This window comes from Epinephelus moara, chromosome 5 (assembly GCF_006386435.1).
Source record: "Epinephelus moara isolate mb chromosome 5, YSFRI_EMoa_1.0, whole genome shotgun sequence".
Taxonomy (NCBI): domain Eukaryota; kingdom Metazoa; phylum Chordata; class Actinopteri; order Perciformes; family Serranidae; genus Epinephelus; species Epinephelus moara.
The window spans coordinates 37,975,045-37,996,576 of record NC_065510.1 but is presented as its reverse complement, the minus strand read 5'-3'; the positions used below and the strand labels follow the sequence as shown (position 1 = coordinate 37,996,576).

Sequence of the window (21,532 nt, the reverse complement as noted above, 5' to 3'; positions counted from 1 at the left end):
TTGTTGCATATCTGTCTGTTTTTGTACATGAAAGAAATTATCTTTGGTATCACTTTTTCTAAGTGGCACTCAGAAACAACGTTAGTTCCTCGTGGTTCACTCCTGCAACTTGACTGGACGCAGATTGGTTCCAGCAAAGTGGATCAGGGGAATAAGGTTTCGACTTCCGGGGAATAAGGTTTCGACTTCCAGGGAATGAACAGTGTTAACACTAGTTGACTCAGGAAAATGAAGGGAAATGAATTTATTTGTTGCACACGTTTTAAATATACTTTTTCTATAGTCTAAAGTCATCAAATTTGTGATCTAAGTCTGACTCGAGTCCATACCTCTTAGAGTTGTACTCGAGAACAGGCAAGTTAGTGAGACGATATTTTTCATCTGTTTTTTTCAAGGTAAAGAATTAATGATCAAGCTCAAGTTACTCAAAATGAATTACTGAATTTAATAACTGAATTTTGCTTTAGTTTTGTGACGTATTAGTCAGTTCTATTGCAATGTAAATAAACTGTAAAGGTGCATCACTGGCTGAGGTCCAGTCCTAACAAGCTCTCAAGACCAGACCTGTTTTAATACAAATGTTCACACGAGGCAACACTGACTATGAAGTACATGCTAAATGAAACTTTGCATGTCTCCAGTGAATACCAAGAGAAATAGGATTAACGAGAGTGCAGACCTTGCAAATTTCCCAGTTACATAAAATGTCATCAGAAATATAGTCTTTGCAGACTCCAGTCTGCATTCATTCTAAAGCAGGGGTGTCAAACTCATTCTAGTTCAAGCAACACATACAGTCCAACTTAATGTCAAGAGGACCAGACCAGTAAAATCGTTGCATAATAACCTATAAATAACAACACCTCCAAATGTTCCCTTTCTTTCCAGTTTTTCCACGTTCAGTCCGTTACTACTGTCTCTACATGTGTATTTTTCTTTACATTTCCACTCCTGTGTAGTAACGCTGGCATCACCACATCAAAGTAAAGTGGAAGCCATTGAAGATGCAGGGTAAGTTATCCCCTGCCTCACAAACCAGTTACAAATCAAAAGTTCTGTCAGTGCTTTAGCAAAAGGGTTTCACTAATGTTGTTTTAAGATAGAGGTCTGATACAGATTCTTTGTGTTGGAGCTGCAGATTGACAATATTTTGCACAGTGTTCAATATCTTTAAATATGATGTTTTATGGCGGGTGGCAACCAACGTTAAGGTGCATTACCAGTCTTTAAATATGACCTCAAGACGTATTCATGGTTATTTCAGGGAGCTGTATTCTGTTCAGGTTGGAAAAGCCTCTGAAGCAGCATTTTACATGAAATGATAACTCGCTGTTTAGCTTGTTCCTGAAACCTGACAGCTCTCAGCCTTCACAAGTGCATCAATATTAGGTGTGTTGAGTCATCCAGTGGACTGTATTGGACCCTTGGGGTGGGCCAGTTCTGACCTGTATGTTTGACACCCTGATCTAAAAGAAGGAAATACTCAATACTCTTTTGCTTCTAAGAGTCTTCCTCAGTTGTGTATCTCCTTTTATTTTATCATTATTTTTTTAAACTGGTTAATTATGAAGCTCCTTTGCTCATAGGAGTCTGTCAGGAAATGTTTCCTCTCTCAGACTTCACACTGCATCTGTAGCAATATAAAGCACAGTCTGTCTCCCTCAGTCCTCTTGCTAGTATCAAAACATTTTATGTGTAGATAAAGAGTAGCTGTCATAAGAGGACTATTATGATTCTTGGCAAAAAAAAAAAGTCACTTGTTTGTTGCGGGACATGTCTTTACTGACAGGGCCCTCTGGCTGATGGGAAGGATCTGTGGACAGTCAAGAGAACATGCTCATCATTTACTCAATTTTACTAAATGCAAGCGCTGGCACACACCTAGTTTAACTTATTTTTAATTTGTCTGGTGGCTAGTCATCTACCGAAAAAAGAAGTGTGCTTTTGGAGGGCTGTGCTTTTCAATAAAATGCATTTTAGACAACACAGCAAGTTGCTCTCTGTGAGTTAGGACCAGGTTAGGAGACGGCAAAATACACGATCTAGGAAGACACTCAAAACCAGCTGACAACAGGAAGAGGTACCACTCCGCATTTGATTCTGGGGGAAAAAGAAAATTAGTGTTGGAGTGACGAATGTAGAGGAAAATATATCCTCCATTAACATTACAGTTATTTTTTAATGCCGTCAGCATTTATTAACGACGTTAACGCTTATTTGAGAGGTAGTTTTAACGACTTTTGCTACATCTGAATCAGTTCGGTTCACTCGCTGCACTTCACGAGTGCTTCAGTGTGATTTGTCTGTTATACACGATCTTCGGCTACACAACCTTCTCGCGCACAGTTTAAACGTCATTTCACAGTTTCAAAACACCGACTGTTGAAGAGTGAAGGGCAGAAGTTTGTTGTGTTTGTTTGTAGCGTTCACATTTGCATACTTTAATTAATTCACCTAATATGCAAGGTTTGGTAGCTTGGTCGGTGTAAGAGAAAATTTACGCTTCTCGCCGAAGCTACCGTCGCAAAAATGAGGTTACTGCCTCATTATGTGTGACAAGCAAGCGCCAAAGCTAAAAGTCTCTCACTGCGGAGTCCTTTATGATGCGAAACAAACTCAGCCGGGGCAAGAAATGTGTGAAAGATGCTTCATGTCCGAGCAAAGACCACCCGCGAACCGTTGACGTGATAACATTGGTGGTGTCAGAGTCGAGCTGCTCCAGTGATGAAACATCTCCAGGAGGAGACACAGCTGTTGCTGCTGCAGGCACCTCCACCAAAGTCAAACCACTTCAGGTACAGAGGACGACTTTATGCACAAGAGACATTAAAATTGCACCAATTTTCCTTCATGCAACACAGCATGGCAAGAGGAAACGGAGCAGTGATGGGAAGCTACATCAGCCTGTGGAGAAGCAGCAGGAAGCAGAGCTCCCTCCTCAGACTGAAGGTGTGCAGCTGGTGAAAAGTCAGCAGCATGTATCAACAGTTTCTCACCTGACAGAGAGGAGGAGGTCCTGGAGAGGACAGCTGTCCCCCTCAGCTCTGCACAGCTGTCTGGAGGAAATCCAAACAGCCAACCCAGCATTTCCAGCCCTAACAGTGTTCAACACTTTGCAGAGGAAAGCAAGTGAAAGGCAGCAGGATTTTGGACCAACAGGTGAGACTGAGTTATTATTCTGAATGTCCTTTATTTTCATTTATTATTAATTCATTAAGCATCTCTCTCCTTTTCAAAACAGAAAATCTAAGCTCCCAACAGAACCATTTAAAAGAGAAAAGGAAATGGGACAGTGAAAGCTTTGAGAGGATGCCCAAACGTCTGAGGTCCAGTCTCTCTGCAGATGGTACTGTTGGTATGGGACACTGTCTCATGTCAGCACAAGGTGCTCAGGAGGACACTGTCCTGACGGTCAAGAAGCAGCTCAGAAGCAACAAGCTAAGTCGTACTTACAGACTGAGGCAGCTATGTGAGAGCCCAGCAGGCCTGGTGGACAACTGTGATCTGAACTCTGGGTTGATCAATCACACAGAATCTCAGAACAAGTCAACCACAACTTCTGACATCATCCAGAGAGGTAAACTTGTCATATGGTGATAGTTTTATGACATTTTTTCTGTCATTTACATTGCAGGAAAGTAACATTTTCCCCTCTCTTTTGTCTAGATTCCAGTTTCGAGGATGTTCTCTGGACAGACAAGTACAGTCCTCTGCATTCAAGTGAAGTAACTGGCAACTCTGCCTCTGTGAACAAACTGCAAAGGTTAGCTTTACATATTTAGTTCTCTCATACTTTCACTGATATATTGGACTTGATATCCGTGTGAACATATTCTTTTATTTTGGTTATTCTCTAACATGCAGTTGGTTGAAGAAATGGAAACTGAGAGCTGGCTGTGACGAGAGGAGAAAAATAGAGGAGAGGAAACAAGAAGAAAACAGCAGTGGTAAGAGCTGGCATTTGTCACACTTAACATTTTCTCTTGTATCTCAGCTCAGGGTCAACATCTTAATGCGGTTTCATGAGCCATGACCAAAATTTTTTTTACAAGTCTGCTTATGTTTTTTGAGTATCCACATGACATTTAATGACTCAGGATTTCCCAGAAATTTCCATCTTTCATGGGAAAAGTATCTACTTCCTGTGCAGACTCATGGGACTGTGGAGACTTCCAGGGTGAGGCTGGGGCAGAGGGAGACAGAAAGGAGCCGTTGTGTAACACCATGCTGATCACAGGACCTCCAGGTGTGGGCAAGACTGCTGCAGTGTATGCCTGCGCTCAGGAGCTTGGCTTCAAGGTTGGAATTGGACCTATATCTTTGAATTCATGCTCCCAGAAGCTGATACAGCCGTATTAACATCTTTAAATACACTGCTCTGTAGCTCATTGAAATTATGTATCCTGACTATTTGGCCTCAAAGTAGATCAAGAGTTTGAAATAAATTATGTGGCCATCTGGCAGTAGTTGCAAAAATCAACAATTATGACACTGCTAATTGTAAATGTAAGTCAAATTTGAAACTGGTGGTCAAAAATGGATCACTTGGCAAATGTTACAGTATTTTGTGGCGCTTACCGGAGGACCAAATCATGAGTTTAACCAGATTCTAGACTGCTTTCACAGCAAATAATCATCCAGACATCCCACTTAAATAACAGGAATTATCCTTTATTTTTCCTTTTCCTTTTCAATCAAAGGTATTTGAGGTGAACTGCTCCTCACAGCGCAGCGGACGCCATGTTCTGTCCCAGCTGAAGGAAGCTACCCAGTCCCACCTAGTGGAGATATCAGGAAAGGACCCACTGAAACCAGCTTACTTCAACAACTATAACATCAACAGCTGCACTCCGAAATCTGAGACTTTACCTGGTAGGACGTAAATGATGAAGACATTTCTAAAATCCAAATAATCATAAAAAATCTTGTACTGGCTACTTACATACTAGATTGTGAAGAAGTGAAAAACAGTATGGTGTCAGGATTGTGTAGTGTTTAAGTGTACATCTGAGGACCATATTGTAGGTCTCAATGCCATATTCACATATTTTACAGGCATTTTTATTCTTTTCTTTCACAGGAAAAACCATGCGCCCCAAAAATGTTACCTCTACCTCAAAAAAGAGAGAGGCACAGAAATACAGCCGTAAAGGAAAAGTGAATCCAGCTGCGGTCACTTTGGCCAACTACTTTAAAATGAAGGCCAAAGCGGATCACTTACACTTTGGCGGTCCGTCTGCATCGCCATCTGAAAAACCAGTCAGCAAGAAATTGGGCAACCCATCACCAGGCTCTGATCAAACAGTGCCACAGAACAAAAAGACAGCCACATCACTCATTCTGTTTGAAGAGGTAAACCATCTGGTAACCCCACGCCGTAAGACATATAATTTAATGGATATGAGGCGGCGCATGAACCGAGTTTGGTCTGGTTTGATCCCGTTGCAACTGTCTGCCCCCACAGGTTGATGTCATATTTGATGATGATGTTGGTTTCCTAGCAGCAATCAAGACTTTCATGACGACCACTAAGAGGCCGGTCGTTCTGACCACCAATGGTAAACGCACACGCTGTGTAATTTTGGAAAAGATTTGAGAACAAGCTATGATGCAAAAATAAATGTCTTCCTTAGATCCCTCGTTCAAAGAGAGATTCAACTGCAGCTTGGAGGAAATTGTTTTCAAAATCCCATCAGCGGTAAGTTTTTTTTTTTTTTTTTTTTAATCTCTACACCCTAGTACAACTTCAGTGTGAAATGCATACGTTTACTGAAGAAGCTCACACTTTTTTTGTGTGTTTGTGACAAAAAAAACCCTCTGCTGGCTGCTTGGTGAACTATAAAGGCTTCCAACACATGCAGAATCATCAGAGCAAATATGAGCAGTAGGGCTGCGGGGGGAAAAAAAGATTACTTAAGTATGGCAATGTTTCTTTATCGAATTTTTAATTTGCCTGAATTGATACAGTTCAAACGCAGAGGTGGATAGAAGTTGTTGCGATTATTGTGGTAATCTGTAAGTAATGTGACATCACGTCCCTTTCAAGAAAATCAAAGCTGAAGCGAGAACGCAGAAAATGGCCGACAGTCAGAGGACACGGACATTCAGCTGCTTGAATAGCAACTTGAAATTAGCTGGTCGAGCGTAAACTCTCCACCAGATCAACAAATTTTCTGTTGCTGTCACAGATCAAACCTGCCTGCTGCCACTGGTTGAATTGTAGTTGCCATAGCCATAGCTACCAAGTCCATCTCCGGACCTTCAACCGACTCTTCTCCCAGGGAATTGTCTTTTAGTGGCGGGGAGTGAGGTGGAGGGACCACGTGCTAGTCTTATTTGTGGCCTGACAAACAGAGAGTGAGTGAGAGTGGGGCGAGAAGCCGAATGAATCAATGCGCTGCGTGCAGCTCTACAATGGAATAAGATTTTACCCATTTTAAATACTAAAAAGAAAATCAGTAAGTGGCAGTCAACATTGATATTGTGGCAGCTACAGTGTTGCCCTAGGTTTACAGCTTTTTCCCATGGTCTCATGTTAAAAACTTATATATAATGTATATAAACTCAATCGCAATACATATCAAATTAGAAACGAAAGTATTTTGATCGAATAAACGTATCGTCTCAGCCCTAATGAGCAAGAATGACCCAATTTGTCATTAACTTACACCATCTATTCCAAGGTGAACATCTGTAGCTACCTGCAGCTGGTGGGTTTGGCTGAGAGCGTGCGACTGGACATGGATGATGTCAGCAGCCTCCTCACGCTATCCACAGGTGATATCCGACGCTGTCTGCTTCAGCTGCAGCTCTGGGTGCACAGCGGTGGAGGGCGGGCATCTCAGGGTGGAGGGCGGGCATCTCAGAGTGGAGGCTCACTCCAGCCTACTTTTGTGCAGTGTAAGTTGCTCTGTGTAAATCACAATCAGACCTCCTTCGAGATAAAGAATTTGTTTTCAAAAACAACAGATGTGCTGGAAGTTTCTCCTTTTCTTTATCTAGACTCGAGTGTTACTGAAAGAGGAGACAATGTAGACTCCCAACTTTCTCGTTGTGTCCCAGGCTGCACTGCTAGCATGCTTGGTCTCCACCCAGTGACCCTAAATCACCTGCAAAATCTGCTAAAGGCAAGTATTGATATCTTTACCTCATGTATTTCAACTCAATTAGCTTTGTATCAAAGAATAAATGAACATTTGTCAATACTTTAAATCTTTAGTGTCAGTTCTGGTCTGAAATAGACATGATGAAGCTCCTGAGGATCCTCGCTGAGAGCTGGAGAGGAGGTGCTCCTCTTCTGTACTCTAACCTGGAGCTTCTTCTACCTGTCGGGGCCAAGGGGACTTCAGTCCACCTCCTTGACAAAGGGACTTGTTCTGGGTTGCAGAGTGAGCTGGCACACACTGACCTCAACCTTCATGTCCAGCAGCAGGAAGGATATGTCAGTCCAAACGTGTCAGCCACCAACAGCATATCTGTGAGAAATATCTCCAGACTTAGCAGAAGGAAAAAATATATCCCAGCAGTGTCTCACACCACACCATCTTGTGGTTCGACAAAAACCCCTCAAAGAACATCATTATCATCAAATAGTTCCTCTAGTTCAAGAGACAAGAGTGAACAAAATGCAGCCAAAGTGGCAACAGACTGTTTGGATGCCTTGACAGACTTCTTTGACCTCATGTCGTACCTTGATTCCACAATACCAACAGCTGCAGCGCCGCTTGTTTCAGGCTCGTGCAGACCTGAGGCGTTTGTCTGGACAGGAGCTGAGATAAAGGATGGTTTGTTGGATGAGATCAGCGAGGACGAGGAGGTGGACAGGATTTGGAACCAGGAGAAGCTGTTGGATATCCAGGCTGCAGTTGAGGGCTTGGGGTGTCACAGGTGCTGTCAGCGAGTGTCCGAGGCGTGGACAGAAGCCCAGAAATATAGACAGGAACTTGGAGATGCAAGATGGGAGAAGCTGGCGGAGAGACTGACGCCACCCTCCTCTTCCAGAAGACAGAGTCTCAGCTTTAGTTTTCAACCTTTGTGTCCAGCAAGGTAAGTTTACTTCCATCACAGCTTCTGAATATTCGGATAGTTTACTGTCTATTGTTTCAGTCTGGCATGGGACAAATGTCTGTTTTTCACCACCTCATTCTCATGGCTTTCCCTCCAGTGCATCCCAGAGGAGGTATGAACTGAGCAGGATGGTGCTCAACAGTGAATCCTTCAGGCTTCTGGGGAACAGACGAGCTGTTAGTGTCGACTACATGCCAATCCTCCGCTACATCTGTCGCTTTCAGAAAGAGCAGCAAAAAAATGAGGAGCCAGTCAGGTGAGCCAGACACAATACAGATTTAAAGGGACAGATTACCCCAAAATCAAAAATACATATTTTTCCTCTTACCTGTAGTGTTATTTGTCAATGTCGATTGTTTTGGTGTGACTTGCTGAGTGTTTGCGATATCAGCTGCATTTGCTGTAATTCTGTACATCCAAATAATACTCAATATTTGCAGGCAAAATTCAAATAATGTATCCCCCACATTAGGTGCCTGAACTACCTCAGCAGCAAACACCTGGGCCTCTCAAAGTCGACCATTCAGCTCCTGGCAGAAGATTTCTCATAGAGAAAAGAACCTTACTACCTCACTTTACTCCAGTCAATATTTATTTTACTGTGCGTTCATTTCACCTGAACACTATCTCTACCTAAATACTGTCAGTCAAATCAACTGAATGCAGATGAGATGCGTTTTATTTACATGTAAGTGCAACCATGAAAAGTAAATTAAAACATTCTATTTTTGTAAATTGCGTTGCTCATTTTTATAGAATGTAAATCACTGTGATTGTTCAGGTACTGGTGCGGTTGCTGGTGAGATCAGTACAGTGTTTTCATTGCATAGTAGGGCCTCAACCTCAACATCAATATTACGACAACATTGTAAGGTTGGCTATCGGTGCGTTCACAAAATAATTACAGGATGAGATTTTTTAAAAAAATAATCATCAGTAATGAATGTGGACAGTGGGTAAAGGCAAATAATATAACAGCTAAAACAGTCTGGTACGTTCACCATATTGATTATGGATACATTGCCCAGCCCTGTTGGTGTAGTACATGAACCCTTAACACAAACCGAGAGGAGTGAAAATCCCTAGACAGCAGGAAGATGGTAGACAGTCGACAGCAAAAATAACAAAGCCGTGCAGCAAGACTCCTGGTCAGCATCCCAAAAAACCAGTATTAGAGTGGTTTTGTAACAATAAAAATATTTAATACTTAAATGTACCATTAACCGCCACCAAATCTGTTCAAGGGGTAACTGTTTGGTAAAAGTCCAAAAAGGCTCAAGAGGTTTGCTTTAATGGATGTTATTTATCACGTGGCCATGAGGTGGGTCCATGTGGTGGTTAACCGGAAGCTTCACTGAGCAGCTCGTAAAAAGCCACTGCCTGAAGCAGAGCATCGCAGAGTTCCTCCCCTCCTCTCCTGCTGCCCATCTGGAAAGAATTGCTGTGCTTCAGCAGCAGCTCCGGGGGGAAGTTTATCCTGGGAAGCTTCTGTGTCACCGACTCGGTCATCAGCTGTCGCACTGTCTGTGCCCCGCTGGTCCGCGACTCGCCCACCATGAGTCCAAAGTGACGTCCCACAGCAGTACGCATCATGTTCAGAACTCTGCAGAGGAAGCAGGAAACAAACAAAGGATATTTTGTGATGTCATTTCATGAACTGCTGTGGTTTCTTCAAGCAGCAGCCACAAATAACCCACAACCATATATCAAAGGCCAGGTACATTTAAAAAGTGATTACTGATTTGTAATCCCTTTTTCCCACCTGGGAGGAATGTTGGAATCAGGTGGTGAGTTTCTTGGCTCGAGCAGAGCAAACAGCATGGCCTCCACAGCCCTCATGTGGGCCATGATGGGGAAAAGAGCCGTATTCTGGACTGAGATGGAGGACTTCTCAATGATGTAGAAGTCCGCTGATGGGAGGTGTGCCAGGACCGCGGAGACCTAATGACAGAAAAGAAAAATTACAAACTGTGCTGTTCTGTATCGGCTCATACCTTGAGTTCCACACAGATGTTAATAACAAAACAAAAACAAATAATAGGTGTTGAAAAGTTTCACTGTGAAGACTCATTCAAATAGCTACTGTGTCATTTTCAGTAATACCATGGACACTGGTAGTCATACTCACATCATTCAAGTAAGCAGAAGCCAAGTATGTCCCCCTCAGGAAATTAGGACACTCCAGCTGCTGCCATTCCAGCACCATCATCCCACGGTCCACATGAGCCCAGGCAATTTTATTAGTCCCACACACTATTGACACAATTGAGCTGGCATCCTGAGTAGACACATACAGAATGATGACAGGCTGTCACAGTGAATTATCCTACTTTCTATTTTGACATTTTGTGTGACATCTGAAATGAGATGAGACAAACATTGGATCTGTTGCAGCCAGGATGTCAAAGGTCAGTGCCGGCTATCCGCCTTACAGTACTACATAACGTGGAAACAGCTGTATAATATCTTCTATGGTTCATGCTGAGCTTTGTCAAGAAAGTTAACTCAAGTGACATATGGGGAAGTGGCGCTGCAAGAAAATCTTCATGGGCTGGCCAGATGGGGCCACTGACAATCTTGGGGTGGCACACCAAAACCAAAAGCCATAAATTAATGTTTAGGAATTCTATTATGCTGTTGGAGTATATAGGCTAGTGGAAAACTACGTCAATATGGAGAGTTAAGGAATTGCATACTGATATACCTTATTTCTTACCTCACTGTTAATATTACTAGTTATGTGATGTGCAAGACTAACACTGGCACAGTTAACATTTTTAGTTCCCCAACAATCCTCATGGGTACATGTAGAACCCATTTTCATTCAGACATCTTGAGGTGAGAGTTCAAGGGACCCTTTTTTAAAAGGCAATGCTAGTTATTCCCTCGCCAAAATTTAGCCTTTTGGAGCGTTATTTAGCCTCACTTCTCAACAAGTTATATGGATATGGTTGGTGCCAATGGATGCTTTAGGTTGTCTAGTTTCACAGGATACAACTGCCTTGGCACTAGCTTCAAAAATAAGTGCACCAAATCCTCTTACAGACAGTAAGCCTCTAATTATTTTCATCAGGCGGGCCAGTGGTGGGTGCAGTGCAGTTATTGTATCAGGGGACCATGGATGGAGTTACAAACATGGGACATACAGTTTGAGAGGCATAATAGGTGTTAGCAATCAATGCAATTAATTCTGGCACCAAGTTAAGCCATACTAGGGAGGGACTAAGGTCAGGATAGCTCTGCTGCATGTGTTTTATCTGTATCTCAATAATAACTTATAACTGTACCTTTTAAGGCATCTCATGCAGACCCAAACCCTCAGTCCAAACCTTATACAGTATAGCCTAAATATAACAGACCAGAGAGCCAGGGTGGATGTTTGCAAACACAGAAAGACTCTGCTTAGCCAACAAATTGAAAGGTTCACTGTGTAGAATTTAGGGGGACTTACTGGCAGAAATGGATTATAAAATAATAAGTGTGTTTCCTTTAGTGTATAATTACCTGAAAATAAGAATTGTTGTGTTTTCGTTACCTTAAAATGAGTTGTTTATATCTACATAGCTAGGTCCTCTTCTATGGAAAACACAATGTTGCTCTACCATGTTTCTACAGTAGCCCAGAACGGACACACCAAACACTGGCTCTATTTAGGATCATTCATGTTTGCAAGTTGGCCACTGGAGTTATTAGCCCCTCTGCTACGAGAGCATGGGAAAGACTTATTTTTTCACGCGAAACTGCAATTTTTCGGTGTTTTTGGTGGTTTCAATCACCTGGTCTGTTTAATCTGGAGAGGAAGAGACCTCTGCAGATAATTCAGCTCCCAGTAAAAACCTCCTGCATGTCTGGATCAGAAAACAGGTGAGCACACATTAGCAGTTGCTGGGTGAGCTGCCCAGCTACAGCATGCAAATGGTGTATGAGAAACACTGATTTGTAATGTGAAACTGCTTTATCCAGTGTTTTTACCAGTTTTAATCACCTGGTCGGTTTGTTTTGGAGAGGAAGAGACCTCTGTGGATAGGTTGGCTGCTGGTAAAAAAAAAAAAAACTCCTGAACAAAACTGAAGGAATTCTTACATGGAGAAGTTTCAGCTGGTCACAGTCTGCAATCCTCACTGCTACATGCCACTAAATCTTACACACTGGACCTTTAAGTTCATGTCTACAATGAGTATTTTCTCACATAAAGAAGAGGGCAGGTGTGTGGAAAAGGGACAAGGACCTCACCTCCAGCCATGACTTGTCAACCTCTGGTCTGATAAACTTGGCCAACTGAATCCTCACTTTCCTCTCCTTCTTCACCGGGTTGAGGATGGAGTTGAACACTACCACAGCACTTTTGTGCTTCAGCAGCGGCACATTGACCACACTCTCCAGAGTTTTAAAGGGCCCGTTTTTAGTCCTGTACTCCACAATGTTGATAGACTTGCGGCCTCTCAGGAGCTTGACGCCGGCCAGCTCTGACGGTGTGGCGTTGTTGAGCAGCTGGAGAATGGTGTCTCGTTGCTCGGAGGTGTAGCACTCATCCAGGGATCTGGTGTCCTCTTTGCAGTGCTCAGGGGTGGAGGTGGAGGAGATGGTGGCGTTCAGGGTCTCAAAGCCTGCCACGGGAACCCTGCTCCGCCAGCAGCATGTGCACTGGAGATACCGCAGCTCCAGGTCAGGGAGGCAGCCGTGCTGTGGGCGGCGGAATAAACCAGACTGTCCCGCATACTGACCTGCAGGAGAGATAATAGACGGATGAGTGGTCAAATCAGCCTGTGTGTGGATGAAATAAAACCTACTGCGAGTTGATTCTCCACAACACATGAGAAGAGAAAGTCATCGTGTCAGTTACTGTACACTTTTCAAATGTCAGACTCAAAGGCTGTGTTAATTCAAGTTAATGTCTAAAACTGTGGAAATACTAATATACCCTGAAACAGTTTAAGTTAGCGAAGAAACATAGCCAAGTTTGTTAGCTTAGCGTTACCGCAGCTAGTCTGCGAGCTCAAATTCAAACAGTAAAACACAAAACATTTCAATAAAACACTGACTTCTCTGGGCCACCGTAGACAGAAACCGCCTGGCCACCCACATCATCGTTAATTAAGATAAATAATCGTTTGTTTTAGCTACAACATCATACAGGTTGGACAACTTTGCCCTCAGCTTGTTGTCCGACGTTTTCAATCCGCCGGCGGAACACCAACAACACCACTGCCATTGGTTCCGGAGTGCTTCTTCTTCTTTGTGTTGACTGACGGATTGGGAACCGACGTCAAAGGTGAACACCGCCACCTACCGTACAGGAGTGTGTTCTGTTTCTGAGGTACAGTCAGTGCGCTCACTTACGTGGTATCAGATTACTGTGATCCTTAGTCGGAATATTTCATATTGTTTATGATCAATCAGTGTCATCAAAAAATGAATAAATACATTTAAAAATAAATTGGAAATAAATAAATGCAAACATAACATAACTATTATTTGGTACATTTAAGGGCATTTTGATTTTAATGAGTCTTTTTTATTTTTATCTTTTATTTTACTTACCCTGTATTTGTCCTTTATCTATCTTTTATTCTTTATTAAGTGTTATTAGCCTTATCTAGCCTCTACTTTAGGGAGTTCTGGTCAGAAGGTGGCAGAGTCAACATAATCAGTTTCATTTAAAAAAAAAAATATGTATATGTTACACAGTGAAACTCATACAATACATAAAAGCAACACAGAGAAAGTAGGAAAGAAAAGGGACATGCAAGCCATACCAGAGACATCTATACACATTCCACTTAGGTTGAGGACTATATAAGGCATCAACATGTTTCCTTCAGAGCACTTTTTTAAAAAGACATTTAAAAGTGTTCAAGGAAGGGAGTGCTTTAAAGGTAACAACATTTTGAAGCTTATTCCATTCCCAGGGTGTATAAGAGGAGACAGCAGTTTTACCAAGCTCTCAGTGTCAACAACTCTGTTACAGTTTCAGTAACCCTCACGGAAGAGTGTTTTTTTTTTCAGAGTTGTAGATTGCATTAGCTTTTTACCTAGGTACCTAGATAAACTGGTAAATAAGAGTGTGTGTCAAGCTCAAGGCACTATCTATCAGATTGTGCTGCTGTCATTCTGCCGCCAGGTGGCTTGAATATGTCAGTGCAGCTTTTAACTTCAATGTAAATACACTTATCTTTCATCCCTCTGTATTGACCTCATGCGTTTCAACAAACAGGAAGTGCTCAGACTCCATTATTTTTGCCTTCCTGTCCACACTGGGAGTGGGAATAGGTTACATTATGTAGAGTCAGGCCATATGACCTCTGCAAAAATGTGGATGTGTGTTCTCACGTTTGAGACATATATCTCAATCAGGAACAGCCAGCAATGGCAACCAGAAGTTAAGATACAAAACCGGAGGTGGAACAAGCTATATATGGTGGCGGGCTGCATAAGGTCAATACATTGTCACATTTCTAAAGTAAATTTTCGCAATGAGACTGTTTTCATGGGTTTGTATTTAAGGGCCCTGCACACTCACACACACAGGTGTGTTCATTGGGTTTGGCTGATAAGGGAATTATATGAGATCATCAAAATACCTATAATATTTTTAAAGCAAAGGTGAATTTAGTGGTAATTTTAGTGGGAAAGGCGGGAGATTCACGTGTCAGTCAAGTACAGCATAATGAGTGTAAACACTCAGAAATGTGTAGAACCTTTAAAACCTCACATACTTAATAAGTAAACATTAAAATTTAGTCCAGGTTGTCAGAAGTTGTATTAAAATGTTTAGATAATCTTTCAATATATTTATCTAAAATGCCTTTTATTATAAAGAGATGTTTCTGTTAAGTCTACGCTCCATTTGGACGAATTGAATACATTAATTGAAATAAGTTAAATTGAATATTTTTAAATGAAAGGTGTTTCAGATGTTTACAGTGTACCTGTCCTAATATGATAACGCCTCCCCCACACCAGTCAGACTCACAGTTCAGGCTACATATAGGTCTATCCATCTCATACTGTAACTCAATCACCCTGTTTTATGGTGACGTTTGTTTCACTTCCTTTCTCTGTTATTTCTGGACCTCTGCGCTTGTATGCAGAACAATAAACTTCATGATGCTGTGCTGGTAAGAGGAAATGCTGGGCCACTGGCCTGAGAAGAAATTATGTTTTTCACCTGCTACTGAGCAGAGCAGCTCTGTGCCATCCAATGTGTGGGACCAATATGGAGTTAATACCCAGTAGCTCTTCTGCTGGGACTCGACTGTCACTCTGACTGAAACATATCACCTTCACCTATGGCCAATCTGGAGAGAAATAACAAAATCCTGCTCGATTTGGTGCGACAGCCGGGTAACAACTTGTGTGCTGACTGTGGAGCTCCTGGTGAGTACACTGACAAGGACTGAAAAGCATAATATATTAATTTTAGTATGACTGATACCATTGTTTGACTGATTACCAACAATACACGCTTTGTCGAAGGCTGTCATACCTGATTTCTGTGTGAGTGAGTCAATGTGCCTTCTTTATCAAAGTTAAAAGAATGATAAACAGCAACCTGCTTCATCGGGCCATGTGATGTTGTTTGTTAACCGAACTATCTCTAAAGTCATATATTATAGATAGCCAAGTCACGTTTTATATAAACTATCTTAAGGGGAAGTGGTGGCTACTGTATATTCTGTGGTATGACTTCATTGTTCCCTCTAACACGTTGTTGCCATCAGTGACGAGGAGTTAATAATCTGTGTGAGAGAAAAAGACAAACAACAAATTAAATACTTAAATTTATCCACAGGTTTGTTGTGCACATCAGCCTATTAAAGAAGCTGTTATTGTCACTTACACTTTATTGTAGCGTGGTCTGTGTTTGCTGCTCACACAGCTAGAGCTTGCACTTTATTTAGTTCCTTCTTACAGTGTAAACATTATGATTTATATATTGTTTTCGCTCACAGAGCCTGACTGGGCCTCCTACACTCTGGGTATCTTTCTGTGCCTGAACTGTTCAGGGATGCATCGTAATATACCTGCTGTCAGCAGAGTCAAATCCATACGTCTGGATCTCTGGGATGATTCACTAGTAGAGGTATAAGTTTGTAATTGGATTGCTAATAACTTTTTTTATATATTATTTATTCAACTGACATTTTTACATACTGAAAATTAGCACGCCCCACTTAAAGGGTGACTTTGGCATTTTTCAACTTGAACTCTATTTTCCCATGTTTTTGTATCAAAGTGATAAATGGGGACAACAATTTTTAAAATTAGTGATTATAAGAGAGGGCCGCAACCAGCTGCAGTGAAAGCTACTTCAATGTAATCTCTGTGGGCAATTGAGCATCATCAATTTATGTCCACTAAACGTGCTTGTTTTTGCCACTAACAGGCTCAGGTTGTTATACTGTTATTATAGTGTCTGACAACATTATGGGAAGGATCCCTACAGAGATAATTTATAAAAGCATTAGATCCTTTTATTTAACCAGAAACAGACCCAAAATCTCCATCGCCAAACACACCAGACTCCATTTAAATAAACAGTAATTTAATTGGAATAGTGACGAGATAAACCAAGACAACTGTTGTGAGTTTAATTTTGCGTCTGTCGACTTTGAATGAAGTGTGTCTTACAGTGCTAAAATAACTGTTTATTTAAATGGAGTCTGGTGGGTTAGACAATAGCTTTAATGGGTGTGTTTATGGTTAAATAAAAGGATCATACTCTTTTATAAAAAGGTGTGTCTCTGTCAGGATCCTTTCCATAATGTTGTCAGACACTGAAAATAACAGTCTGAGCCTGTCAGTGGCAAAAACAAGCACTTTTAGTGGACATAAATTGAAGATGTTCAATTGCCCCCAGGGATTATATTGCAGGTGGTTTTGCTGCTGCAGCCCTGTCACCCAATACTAGGCTAATTTCGAAAACTGGTGTTCCTACTACTCACTTAGATACAAAAAATGGGAAAATAGGGTCCAAGTTGGAAATACCAAAGTTACCCTTTAATACTGAGACACCAACAATGTGTATATACATTTATTTGTATGTTGCAAATTGAGCAGCCCTACTCTGCGGGACATGGATCTAAAAAAAATGAAATGCCAGGGAAGAAATGTCCTGTTAAATCTCACATATTGTGTTTTCAGTTCATGCGGGAGAGGGGAAATTCTGCGGCTAAAGCCATTTATGAGAAGTGTGTCCCTGCCTTCTTTTACCGGCCACAACAAACAGACTGCATGTGAGTGACCGTCACCACATTCGCCATCCATTCACCTCACTGGCACAGTGGAAGTGAAAAGTGAAGTTGCTGTGTTTAGTGAATGAGTGTGGGGAGGTACAGAAAGAGGAACAAACAGTGGGAGTTTGGTTCCAAAGAGGAGCTATTATTACAGGCAGTATGAATAACTCATTCATTAATGAATAAACACTTGTCTGTCATCCATAGGGAAACAGTAATGAGTGCTTTGTTTTGTTGTAGTGTTCTTAAGGATCAGTGGATCCGTGCGAAGTATGAAAGAAGAGAATTCACAGGAGAAAACAACTACTTCCAGCAAGCTTATTGCTCAGGTAATTATCCTGCCATTATACTAACATAAACATGTCTAAAGATATTTGTTTTGTTTTTTTAATATTAAGTCATATAACAAGTTTAGTTGCTCTTCATCTCTTTTATTTATTTGATGCATAACTTAGACCAGTTTGAGTCAACACTATGGAAGAAGGGCAAAGACAACAAGCAGTTTTTAAAGAGGATCTTCCTGCTGTCCCGGAAAGACTTCACCCTCAGATACTATATTAAAGAGGATGTGAGTTTTGCCTCATCATCAATGTTTTATTGGGTTATAGTCAAGTACTTTTTGTTTCTAATCTTTTGAAATCCTTCCTGAATTCTCTCATTAAAACCAAGTCCAAGCTTCCCAAAGCTGTCATCTCCATGAAGGACCTGAACGCAGTTTTCCAGCCGGAGAAGATCGGTCACAATCACGGTCTGCAGATCTCATATGTGCACGAGGAACGCACGAGGAATCTGTTTGTTTACCACGAGAAAGGACAGGTGAGCTCCAGTGCCATGGTGCTATTTTATTTCTGCTTTTATCAGATAGGCCAAGATGTCTGGTCTGGCACGTTATGTAACCTTATACTTCAACTATACGACAGCTCAGAGGGAAATATTATACTTAACACTCCGCTACATTTATCTGACAGCTTTAGTTACTTTACAGATTCAGATTATTAATACATAATATCATTAATTTCTAAATGATGATGTATAGGTACAGATTAAACTTCCCAGCAGTATATAAAGGAATGCATCAATAACCAGTAACATATATTTTTTCTAAAATGAGACATACTGCACAATGAGTATTTTTACTTTTTGTACTTTAAGTGCAGTATATCTGGATGCTAATACCTACTTTTACTGAAAGGGACAGTTTACCCCAAAATAAAATAAACAAAGCAAAACATATTTTTATTCTTACCTGTGGTGGTATTTATCAATCTAGATTGTTTTGGTGTGAGGTGCCGAGTGTTGGCGATATCTGCCATAGAGATGTCTGTCTTCACTCCAATATAATGGAACTAGATGGCACTCGGCTTGTGGTGCTCAAAGCGCCAAAAACATACATTTGAAAAACTCAACAGCAATGTCTCTTTCCAGAAATCATGACCCGGTTACTCAAGATAATCATTTTTCATGTAGGAATTACTTTGTTTCTACCAAACTACACCTGCCAACTGTATCACTGTGCAGAAGGAAGTGTGCATCTACTGCTAGCTCACCTAGCATCACTGAGCTAGCTAACATTACAGCTCAGATGATTAGGATGCCATCAAATTTTACATCTGTCACAAGCACGAGCCTCTCGTCCATGAGTAGATGCATGCTTCCTTTTGTGCAGTGATACAGTTAGCGGGTGTAGTTTGGTTGAAAAAAATAGCTCCCACATGAAACTGCTCACAACAAGGTCTGTGGAATATCTTGAGTAACCAGGTCATGATTTCTGGAAAGAGACATTGCTGTTGAGTTTTTTGGCGCTTGGAGCCCCAGAAGCCAAGTGACATCTAGTTCCATCATAAACGAGAAATGTTGATGTCTTCAACACTTGACAACTCACACCAAAAAAAAAAAATCTAGACTGATAAATAGCACTGCATGTGAAAGGGAAAAATATGTATTTTGATTTTGCAGTCAACTGTCCCTTTAAGTACGAGTTTGAATGCAGTACTTGTACTTGTTACTTTTACACCAAAAATATCTAAGTACTTCTTCCGTGACTGAATACAGGTGTAAGATGGTGTACAGAAGGATCTTTAAAATGTACATATAACCCAAAATGTCCCATCAGAAAATCTCCACAAACCTGCTACCTGCTAGTACAGGTACTATATTCAACCATCCTGGTTTTTAAAGCTCTCTCCTTTTCAGCCTATCCAGACTGTTTACATGCATGCGTGCAGTTTATATATTTCTGATGTGCTCTCCTGTATCTGATGTCTTATAGGCAATTGTGTCCTTGTTCAATGCTATTCGGGCAACACGCCTGGCATACCTCCAGAAGAAGCATCCTACTCTTCGGGATAATGACGTGAGACAAAATTTCATGAAAGTGAAAGTCTTAAACTGCAACTTATTCTCAGTTAACGCTGTTACCTGTGTCTCTTTGCACAGTTAATACCTCAGCTAACGAAACATTGCCTGAAGGAAGGGTACATGGAGAAAACTGGCCCAACGGTTTGTCAGCTATCTGAGTTTATTACAAAAGTAATTTGATTTATTTCATTTATTATATCTGACAAAGGAAGTTAAGGTTTTCTCTCTCTGCCTGTCTTTGCATCTGTGTGGTTTCAGCTTCGGGAGCCATTTAAGAAGAGGTGGTTCACACTTTGCTCGATGAACAGAAAGCTTCTATATTTTAAAAATCCACTGGTAATGAACAGATAGTACCACAACGTCTACATGGTGTTTTAAAAGTGATTGTGTAAATAGATGAATAAATAAATCCAAAACATCCTTTTGAAGTGTATCTCTTCGCTGTTTGTTTTACCATCAGGATGCTACAGAACTGAAGGCTGTCTTCATCGGCACAGAGAGCCACAGCTACTCTGCTTCAGAGAGCAGCGGGCGTAGCTCGAGGGGAGGCCGGTGGCACAATGGCATCACGCTGCACACTCCGGAGAGGCAGTATGTGTTTATGTGTGAGCAGGAGCAGGAGCAGAGGGAGTGGCTGGAGGCCTTCAGAAAGGTCATCGCTCAACCCATGACCCCAGAGGACTACGCCAGTAAGATACAACTGATACAGTGCAGCTATGTCTTCCTGTGTTTATCAGATGTGATGTGAAAGTGAATGTTGTTCTTTCTGTCTTTGATGTAGATGAAGCCAACCTGAGAAGGGGGAAATGACTGGAGCAGCGCTTCCTGCTGGTTTGCAGGAGCTCAGGATGCACTGAGTATTGTTTTGGGACATAACACACTGACAGCCTTACTGTCAAAAGATGCTCTTGAACCTGTCAGCAGGGATTGAAGAAAGAAATGGAGACAAACTCTTTATTTTGCTGGCAGAACTGCTCGACACCACAGACAAATGATCCACTATAACACTCTGCACAGACTACAGTGTCTGTGATTACACCTCCTTTGTCACGTTGTCACACCTCGGAGAAGTTTCTGCTACAGCTGGGACGTTGCTGCACATCTTGAATTTATTGCATCTTCGTTGCCACAATGACACCACTGCAAAGAATCCTTTGCAAAACATTATGAACACACAAATATTGTATTTATTTGAAATAAGGTAAGAATAAGACAAAAATGGTTTATGTTTAATTTGCAATTGTTTTGCAGTTTTTTGTATATTATGTTTTACTCAATTTGCACATTGTGAACATAAGAGGTTCTTTTTTTTCCACACACTTTTTTTGCTGTGTAAATAGTCATGTGAAACTAAAAGCTTTTCATAATTCTAATAAATTGAGTACGCAATTGAGTCATGCTTTAAGTGTTTTACAAATTCTAGAGGTATGTGCCCTATATTCCTCTTCAAATCACACATGACAGTTGAGGATTATATTAGGCATGGCAGATGTGCCTCTGGATGCCTTCATGATCAGGTTATGGTGATAGGCAAAGGTGGATTACCAACCACGCCAAACAGACATCTGCCACAGGCCCCCACATCCACACACATTAATTGTGATCAATTATGTTAATACTGTAAAGCACATGAAACTGTAGCTAAAGATAAAAGCAACGCCTGCATGATACAGCCATACTTCATCTTAAGAGCATGCCTAGTAGATGGGCCTTTACCATTTCCGTTCATGTTATGGTTACATGTTGAAATAAATGTGCGCTTCATACACTCACTATGCAAAACATATGGTTTCCGCTGTTATAATATGTATCTTTGCCTGTGGCGCGTGTTGACAGCATAGACTGATTGACAGCAGGTTGAAGGGCGCTGT

General features: G+C 41.3%; 3 protein-coding genes across 3 annotated transcripts; 2 read left to right on the top strand and 1 right to left on the bottom strand.

Moving 5' to 3' along the window:
- Positions 1–2,363: 2,363 nt before the first annotated feature.
- atad5b (ATPase family AAA domain containing 5b) lies at positions 2,364–8,675 on the top strand. Its single transcript, XM_050045171.1, has 14 exons — positions 2,364–3,159; positions 3,242–3,577; positions 3,667–3,763; positions 3,865–3,947; positions 4,151–4,299; positions 4,701–4,872; positions 5,081–5,352; positions 5,465–5,558; positions 5,634–5,698; positions 6,684–6,900; positions 7,003–7,127; positions 7,220–8,046; positions 8,165–8,323; positions 8,540–8,675. Exons 1-14 carry the CDS (start codon positions 2,601–2,603, stop codon positions 8,616–8,618), a joined length of 3,234 nt encoding a protein of 1,077 aa, XP_049901128.1. The 5' UTR covers positions 2,364–2,600; the 3' UTR covers positions 8,619–8,675.
- Positions 8,676–8,729: 54 nt separating this feature from the next.
- Positions 8,730–13,269, bottom strand: tefm (transcription elongation factor, mitochondrial). The gene is made up of 5 exons (XM_050045172.1): positions 13,110–13,269; positions 12,301–12,791; positions 10,196–10,345; positions 9,830–10,008; positions 8,730–9,670 (listed from the first exon to the last, which is right to left on the bottom strand). The coding sequence occupies exons 1-5, from the start codon at positions 13,153–13,155 to the stop codon at positions 9,406–9,408; spliced, it is 1,131 nt and encodes a 376-aa protein (XP_049901129.1). The 5' UTR covers positions 13,156–13,269; the 3' UTR covers positions 8,730–9,405.
- Positions 13,270–15,168: 1,899 nt separating this feature from the next.
- On the top strand, positions 15,169–21,003 carry LOC126390379 (arf-GAP with dual PH domain-containing protein 2-like). The gene is made up of 11 exons (XM_050044654.1): positions 15,169–15,444; positions 16,020–16,150; positions 17,212–17,303; positions 17,544–17,632; positions 17,759–17,871; positions 17,973–18,119; positions 19,573–19,656; positions 19,740–19,802; positions 19,920–19,997; positions 20,122–20,350; positions 20,443–21,003. Exons 1-11 carry the CDS (start codon positions 15,357–15,359, stop codon positions 20,469–20,471), a joined length of 1,143 nt encoding a protein of 380 aa, XP_049900611.1. The 5' UTR covers positions 15,169–15,356; the 3' UTR covers positions 20,472–21,003.
- Positions 21,004–21,532: the final 529 nt, after the last annotated feature.